Here is a 9,121-nt window from a genome sequence, read left to right on the forward strand (position 1 = left end):
TTAACTCGTGGGCTGAGTGACTGGTTTGCGTGTACTAAAAGGTAAAAACCATTCCAGTGGGCCACAGGCTACTCTCTCATTATAGAGAGAGATGACTGGTGGTCCTTTAATCCGAGGGTCAAAGCTCCTCAGCTTAGAGGTGTGGTTGAGAAGGTGTGGCTTCATGATAACCTCAGCGGTTACAGGAACTGAACTGTTAGCTGCACTCTGCATCGCAAACCAGTCACTCAGCCCACGAGTTAACCGACCCCTGCTGCTGCGTACAAGTAAATGTTTTCAACCGTTTGCAGCCTTTTAAGTATGTATTCATTCATTATGAGCCTACGAGAAGCTGTCAAGCTGTACTCAGCATTGCAGAAACAGCAGAACTCCCTTAGACAGGGTACGCCGATGGGATGATGCTGAAGATGGGCGGCTTTGTTCTTAAACAGCAATATATTTACAAACGCGCATTTGTACTTGCAGCGAGATGTCAACCGTGCCTTAAAAAGCATTACTTTTTCATTCCCCTCTCATTACATGCCAGCTTGAAGGGCAGGTCTTGGTTGGCAGAACTTGGCCTGGTGTACAGCCAGGCCTTAAAAAGGGCGTCGGCGCCAGGAATCCTGGGAAGTCCTGGCAAAGCTAAGTACAGCCGTCGTTGCTGAGCAGGAGACTGCCCAAGCAGGGCGCTAGTGAAATGCAGTGCGTAGCTCATGAGGCAAACAGCAGAGAATTATGTGAGAAAACCTGCTAGGACTTACGGAGAAAAACTTTCCAGAAAATTCACCTATATTGACATTTTTCTGACTTGTGGTCAAATTCTGCCCATAATTACTGTCAGTCCATTCTCTATAATGGCGTGTGTCTCCTGATACGGATCTCCAGTATACTTTGCTGTTCGACACTGACTTTAGTCTGGGCTCAGCATTTGTGCTTTGGAAAGAAGTGACCAAAACATTTTCAAAAGACTGAACCATGAATTCCACAGAGACATAGCACTGAACAGGAAAAGGAAAAAGGTGACTGAAAGCATAAGCAAAAGACTATATGCTAAGGAGATTTTTTAATGGCGTGCAGAGGGTAACAGAATGGAGAGATTTGGCGTTAGTAAGTTTCAAATGTATGATGGCTGTGTTGTACAGAAAACTGAAATTGGAAGAGTAAGTAAAATGAACAGGAAGTAATACACAGATGGAAATATATGGTCAGGCAGTGGCAACAAAAGAAATGCTTCATTTCAGTTTTTCACAAAAATGGGCCTGAGGCATGATTTTGAGCATTGAGCAAAGAGACTTTTGCAAGAGGAACACCCTCAAGGTCATCCAAAAAAGGAAGACTGGCAGTGGAAGCAACTGGCACAAATTTAGGAATAGAATAGCAAGATTTTTCGTTAACCCAGTTTTCCGTTCTAACTCTTTAGAAGGCCCAAGGGAGCATTCCACTTTCAGTGTCAACAATAATTATTTTGATGAGCTTAGCGTTGGATCAAACAACATAAAAAGCACGTGGGACATTACTGATCTAGTACCTTGAAGGACAGGAGAAATGGAGAAGGAATCTGTTATGACTTTAGGATGATCCCAAAGGCTGAAAGGTCAGTGATCAGAGGGCACAGATTTTAAGATTATCCCTACTTTGAGGGGAAGGTTTTCTTCATTTTCTCTAATTTTCTTTCCTGGAACAGGTTTGAGGGCTGAATGGCCTGCTCCCGGTCCTATGTTCCTATATTCTGTGTGGACCTCAAAGGTCCACGTGTGGCAGTAACTTCGAAACCAGGTTTCGATGTGCTAGCATGTTGATCGGTGTGCACAGCCCCTCCAAGTTGCTGTGACAGAAGGAATATTGAGGTGGTGGTATAGTGTAATGTCAGTGGGCTAGTAATCCAAATCCTTTGGCTAATGTTCAAAGGGCATACGTTTGAATCCTACCATGGTTGATGGTAAATTTTGAATTCAACACATGTCTGCATTTGTTTTCTAACATAAAGCTAACCTGATGGAAACCATGGGCTGAATCTTGCCAAAAATCTTCTCCGTTTCAGGGAGTTTCATGAATGGCTTCTTTCCGTAAGCTCTAGCAAGTTATCTCACCCAATTCTCCACTGACCAGCTCAAACTGGATGCATCACTGCTCGATGGCACCACACTCACTCTATCGCGTGCTTGCCAATAGCGGGCATACTCAACACTGCCGGGTCCTGCCATGCTTTCTGTCACTGGGTACAATGTTTACATCTCAGCTGTGCACCAGCCCAATTGTTGCCAGTCATTGACTAGAATTTCACAGTGCACATAGTGAAACAAAAAATAAAGGCTTCTGAGGCCGCATGGAGTGGCATGGGTGTAACATCTTTGCAATAGAAGCTTACATTTCTAAATGTTTTGCCACTTTACTCTTGTCTGATCAACTATCATTGTAACTGAAGCTATAGTTATCGAGCTACACAGGCCACCCTTAGTGCCATAACATGTCTGAATCATATCTGAGAAAGTGCTGCTCTTTCCCTCATGTTCAGCACAGCATAAGACCTCATCATTGTTCAGGACTGACCATGACTCCTTCTCCCATGTTCAACTTGGAGGTACAGCCCCCCAGTGATAAGTGACCAAACCCCCAACAGATCTCTGTGCAGTTCCTTGATTGACTTCCCACTCGTCTCTTTTCTGGTTGCACTAGAACCTCATTGCCCACTCTGTGGACTTTAATGATATGAAAGCCCTGACTCTGTGCCAGGCTTACCATGTCCAATACCTTGGACTGAAGTCAACAGATGCCCTTGGCTTACAGCTCTGGTACATCCAGATTGGTGAAGTCCCCTTGACTTGAATGAGGACTGCATGGCTTAGACTTTGACATATGGGCATTTGGTAGAGGCATATTCAGTGTGTTTGCCAGATAAGATGTTGCAGATGTGCCATTGACAGAGCACAGTGCCATGCAACGATATGACTGTTCTCTTGACTCAACACTGCTGGCAAATATGACCAGCTGCCTTTGTAGTCTATGCCAGCAGTCAAGACGTGGAAGAGGAACGGTAAATTCTGCAAATGATGTGGCAAAGCACAATGCATAGCAGCTGTGGGCATCTGAATAGGTGCAGAATGAGTGTGACCTAAGAGAGAAAGCTAGGAGCCCTGGTAGCAGTATTGCAGTGAGGTGTTGGTGAGCATCAAAGTGCTGCATTGCAGTGGGGGGCTGTGTTCCGAGTTAATCCGAAAGGTGTCTTGACGATGTGGTGAGGCTGTAATGTCTGATGCCAATTCCCATGGAACGTGGTCATTGCCCATGGAGCACACCTTGAGATTATTGGCCAAGATGGAGGCCTGAAGGAGCGAGGGGCAGGCTGAAGATGACAGTACCAACCCTGAATTTCATGATGGGAATTGTCTTCACCTATATTTTACTCCACAGTATGAAACAATAAGAAATTGCCTGTAAATTATGTGAGATTAAATACTAATGAGATGTAAATGAATTCATACAGGCCTTTCACTGCTCACTCACATTCAAACATTGGGTAGAAAATCAGACATTTTCGCTTGAGGAGGAGAACCTCATTTTTCTGATTTCACCACAACTTCCCAACTGGCTCATTATTGCTCATGTCATTAGGGGCTACAAAAATTCAGCCTCAATTGAAATTAAAAAAACACTTTCTTGTCCACCAATGTCAGTTAAGGAAGGAAATCTGCCATCCTTATTCTGGTATGGCCTACTTGTGATTCTAGAGAACAGAAATGTGGTTGGTTTGTAATTGCCCTCTGGACAATTAAAATGGGCAAAATTCACCTAGCCAGCAACACAGCCATACTGTAACTGAACTAATAAAAGGAGCAGAGGTGACATGGGAAAAACAAAGTTGTCTTTTTCAGCAACAAGTGTTTAGGATTTGAAATGTACTGCCTGATAGGGTGATAGATACAAACGCAATGGCAACCAGCAAGAGGGAATTGGGTAAATCATTGAAGCGGATAAAGATTTGAGGACCTGAGACTAGCTAGATTGTCATTCAAAAGACCTGGCACAGACTTGAGGTGTTGAATAGACAGCTACTCAGCTGTATCATGCTGTGATTCTATGATTTTGTGGGTTAGATTTTTTTTGAATGAGGTAGGGAGTTGGCAGATGTGTCTCCTTCAAAAGTTCCTGCCCTTCCATATTTTCATTCAGGGGAGTTAGGGGCAGGACAGACTAAGGTAGTAATAGAGGCTGACTTGCCTACTTTTGTTTATTGTAACAAAGGCTGGGTTCTTGTGATGGATATCAGACTGCCTGACACTGTCAACATCACATGTTCCTCCATACTCCCCATCTATCTTCTGCAGCTCCTCACATATTCGAACTCCTCAAGAACTACATAATAGCTGTGGGAAGAACTTGCAATGGGCATGAAAAATATTAAACTTCTAACAATCAAATTGAGCCGTTTCCAAACATACCATGCTGAAAATATTTCCTGAGCTACTGAAGGAAGAACCCTCAAGTAATTGACATTTTTTTAAATACAAGCGAATGTCTATTCAGTAACCACATAAAGGACAGCTAATCCTTTAACAACCCCTTAAAGCCATTCAAACAATCCTTTGCTGAGATTAGTGGTACAGATGCTTTTGAAATCCAGCCAAGGATTCACAACAGTCTCGTCTGTCAAAACAAGCCATTAGAACTCCAGATTACAATACTTAGTGAAATTGGAAATACAGATACTTCTGTTTTTTTCTCCCCCCAAGCTATACAAGATGGCCCATCAACAAAGCAGCCCAGGAGCTGGTGTCTTTATTTTAAGGAATTGAGACTGTCACAGCTCTGCCTGACTGTTGTGTATTCTGCATTGGCCAGTTACCAGGCTTCAGTCAGAACAAAGAACATACAAACGCCTAGCTTGCTGCCGTGCAACAGAGAGGATTTTATTCCAATACTGTGCACTCTGTAAAAACGCAAGAACAAGTCTGGCAAAGTCACTGATCATTGGCTGAATATTTACCAGTGTCACGTGACTCATGTCTTAAAGAGATACTGGCCCAACATAGCATACACCACTATATATATTACATAATACTGCGAACTACTTGTGGAAAAGGCTTGACACCCATAAAATTGTGGGTAAGGGGGATTAATTTAAACTTCCCCCTCATGCATTCAAGTCAGGATTGTGAAAGGGGAACACAAGTCCCAGAATCTATCTGCCATGTTAAAAGACCCCGTGACTACCCACCTTGAAGTGGACTGCCTCTGGTCCTGGATTAGTTGCCGAAAGTTGTTTTTATTTGTGTGCTTCTGAGACAGGATGAAACTTCTGAGACCTTAAAGAGATAACGGCCAATCAGAAGGCTCTTAAAGGCCAGCAGCATGACCACTGCTGTTCCCAGGATCAGCGAACAGTGTGTAAGCCCTGATTGGAAATAACTGGGGTCAGAACTCACTGGGACCAATCAGGCAGGCCTCAGCATAGGCTACTGGTGGGTTGGGAACAAGGGCAGGAGGCTCTTCCAGCAAGCATGGCATTTGTCACTGGGGATGGGTGTCGAGTGGGCACATCAATGAGAGCAGAGTACTGCATATCCCACCTCAAAGCCAAAGGAAGGCTCCCAGGTTTAACTAGCAAGCTTATCAAGGGTTAAGGTGCCAACTCACCCACTAGTGAAATACCGGCCTCAGTAGAAAGAAACTCTTAAACCAGCTCTTAATTGTTGGTTTGCTTGCATGAATTTACCAGTCTCACGCGAGGATTGGTAATCGGGATGGAAGTTCTATGAGTTGAAGCTACATTACAGGGTTATTCACTGAACAGATTTCTGAAAGAAGTTCAACAGCTAGCAACTGTCAACATCCCCAATGTTATCATTGACCAGAAACTCAACTGGATTCACCACATAAACACCGAGTCTACAAGAGCAGGTCAGAGGCTCGGAATACTACAGTGAGTAACACACCTCCTGACTCCCCAAAGCCTGTCCACCATCTACAAGGCACAAGTCAGGTGTGTGATAGAATACTCCACATTTGTCTGAATGAGTGCAGCTCCAAAAACACTCAAGAAGCTTGACACTATCCAGGACAAAGCAGCCCGCTTGACTGGCACTACATCCACAAGCATCCACTCCCTCCACCACCGACACTCAGTAGCAGCAGCGTGTATTATCGACAAGATACACTGCAGGAATCCACCAAAGATCCTCAGGCATCACTTTCCAAACCCATGACCATTTCTATCTAGAAGGACAATGGCAGCAGATATATGGGAACACCACCACCTTCAGGTTCCCCTCCAGGCCACTCACCATCCTGACATGGAAATATATCGCCATTCCTTCTCTGTTGTTGGGTCAAAATCCTGGAATTCCCTTGCTAATGGCATTGTGGGTAAATCCACAGCAGGTGGACTGCAGCGGTTCAAGAAGGCAGCTCTCCACCACCTTCTCAAGGGACAACTAGGGACGAGCAATAAATGCTGGCCAGCCAGCGACACCCACATCCCATAAATAAATAAAAAGTAATTACTACTATGTGCTGCAAGGACTGGGCATTAGCTGCTGGCCACTGGTTGTATATTTTGGTTACTTGCTCACAAGGGTGCTCTCTTTTAAAGTGTTATCCCATTAACTGACTATTGGAAGGCCTCAACTGGCCTAAGGCCCATCATCAACTTTCCCTGGGAAGGCAACAGTTAAAGCATCCCCTGATATCTCAGGGGATCTCCCAACTCAAGCTCCTTCACACCAGCCCCTCCAACCCCTCCATCTCCCTACCAATCTCCACCTCACAGCCCATTCCCAGGGATCATAAATCTCCAGCCCAATTCTGAAATCCTGATTGCACTCCAGATGATGTGCTAGCACTAGTCGTAGTTTCCATACTGCATTTGAGTTCATCCAATATCTAAGTAATTACTTATCCAGAGTTCTTCCAGTTTCTCTCCGGTTTTATATTCACCATGGGGGGAGTTACAGAGAAATCCTTTATTTGACTGATTAACACTTAGGGGCTGTTGCCGTTGCAAGGTGTCAGATAATATCATTGCACTTCACAATTAGTGAGAGGACTCCTTACAGTGCAACAAGGATCAATGCAATAACCTTTTCTTGCATATTAAAAAAAAATTACCCTCACTGTGAGAGTACTAGGTGTGGTTATATCAGATAATGGGGCCTCTTTATCCATTCCTCAAGTAGCTGCGACTCTAAGAGACAAAAAGTTGGCCGATCTGGGCTACTCAACTCAGTCACCAACTTCCGGTGTGCTGTGACTGCTTCAGGGCAATGCCACTAACCGCACCTCTTAATAGCATAGCTCACTCACAATGACATCTAAAGGGCGTGTTTGAAAGACGGTAGCGTACAGTTTACATCCCAAAATGATTCTAACGCTCCGTTTGAACTCTCTTCCCATTTGGTTTGTGTGTGACAGTATTTCAGGTGGCTTAAGAGAAAATATGAAGGAATCTTGCCACGGGCTTCCAGTCAAACAGCAAATTTATTTTCCACTTCTGCAAGTAAAGCAGCTAACCACATCAAAACCACACTCTGATATTTCTGCCATATTTCCTGAAGTAGCAACAAATCTGAAGAGTAGCTGGGATAAGAGATTAACACTCTATGTTATTACAGATATGTTTTTTGACACAGTATCACTGTCATAATAGATGTCTTGGCGTCTCTCGCGCCACATTTGAACAGTACATTGGAAATCTGGGATCTTCTAGGTTTGTCAGAGGATTTTTGAGGAAGCTAAATCTGGATTTGTGTGCTGCTTTCGCCTGACAAGCAAGTTCCTCAACAACACTGTGAAAACAGACGCCATCAATTTGTCTTACATCTGACTTCCTCTATTGTGTATCCGTGTCTGTCCGAAGCACACACAGGCTCGTGTTCTCAGCTGCCTCTCGACCCAAGCGCATCAAGTGTGTTGCTGGACAGAAATGGTCTCAGCAAAACGTCTAGACAGACTAGTCAGGTGAGATTGACCGCACGCGGGGAAATTTCTTTCAAACGTAATTAATTGCAATCTGTAACAACTGTTGTGCAGGGGAGAAACGGTAAAGTAGCTTCCCTTTTTCTTGCACTTGCTGAATTTTGCCTAAGATTTGTACCGACTCATGTCAATGCTTAGTCTGTTCGAGCAGCACCACTTTTGAAACAAACTACCCACATCCTGTTGATGGAGAGACTCGCAAAAATGTGGCAGATTCAGACAATTTTGAGCACACTTTATAGCACTTCGTTAACGGAAGAATGAAAGTTGTTTTTCCCTTACCCACTCCATATCTCTCCTTAACTGTCCGGCTCCAGGAAGGCATGGTTCAATTAGCACTGTAGATCGTCCCTACGATGCAGCTAATGGCCAACAGGGCTAAGGTCTTGCAAAGCTACGTCTGAAGTGCTTTCACATTACTGCATCCGGAAATCTGCATTTATGAGCCAGCACTGACGTCTTAACCACAAAGGCGGTAAAGGTGCAAGCGATGGCGCGTGAGGGATGATTTAAACGGGGCATGGTTAAGGTAGAGGTCACATAAATGGAGGGAAAAAGGCAGACCCTATTTCAAGCCTTAGCAGGCCCATTGAACTACACTGACATGTTGTTAAAAAAGAAGCACTACCCCAAATCATTTTCTCTGATAAGACTGGCACGCACTTGCTAAGTGGAAATGAGCTGTTCTTTCTATTGCTCTGCCCAGTTGGAACAAATGTTTCGAGTTTATGCAGCTCACTGTTGAAAGCTTGCTGGGAAGGGTCCTTCTGCCTACTGCTGAATTTCTGAGAACGGTTCGGGGTAGCAGCCCACCAGGAGTAGGGACCTCTTCACCCTTGTCCGAATAAAGTCACTTGGGTGGCATGGTGGCTCAGTAGTTAGAGCTGTGGCCTCACAGCAACCGGGGGCCTGGATTCAATTCCACCCAAACGTGACTGTCTGTGTGGAGTTTGCACGTTCTCCCTGTGCTTGCATGCGTTTCCTCTGGGTGCTCCGGTTTCCTCCCTCAGTCCAAAGATGTGCAGGTTAGGGTGGATTGGCCATGCCAAATTGCCCATAGTGTCCCGGGATATACAGGCCAGGTGGGTTAACTATGGTAAATGCACGGATAGGGTGGGTCTGAGTGGCAAGCTCTTCGGAGAGTTGGTATGGACTCGATGGGCTGAAT

At 44.7% G+C, this 9,121-nt stretch overlaps 1 protein-coding gene across 1 annotated transcript in view; it reads right to left on the reverse strand.

Moving 5' to 3' along the window:
• LOC109937103 (dedicator of cytokinesis protein 2-like) overlaps window positions 1-8,343 on the reverse strand; it is a 587,118-nt gene extending 578,775 nt beyond the window's left edge. The window contains exon 1 of the mRNA XM_048603933.1: window positions 8,236-8,343. Coding sequence (XP_048459890.1) covers window positions 8,236-8,278 — 43 coding nt within the window. The 5' untranslated portion in view covers window positions 8,279-8,343. The remainder of the gene's footprint in view (window positions 1-8,235) is intronic.
• Window positions 8,344-9,121: the final 778 nt, after the last annotated feature.

This window comes from Rhincodon typus, chromosome 12, assembly GCF_021869965.1.
Source record: "Rhincodon typus isolate 14 chromosome 12, sRhiTyp1.1, whole genome shotgun sequence".
NCBI classification, from domain to species: domain Eukaryota; kingdom Metazoa; phylum Chordata; class Chondrichthyes; order Orectolobiformes; family Rhincodontidae; genus Rhincodon; species Rhincodon typus.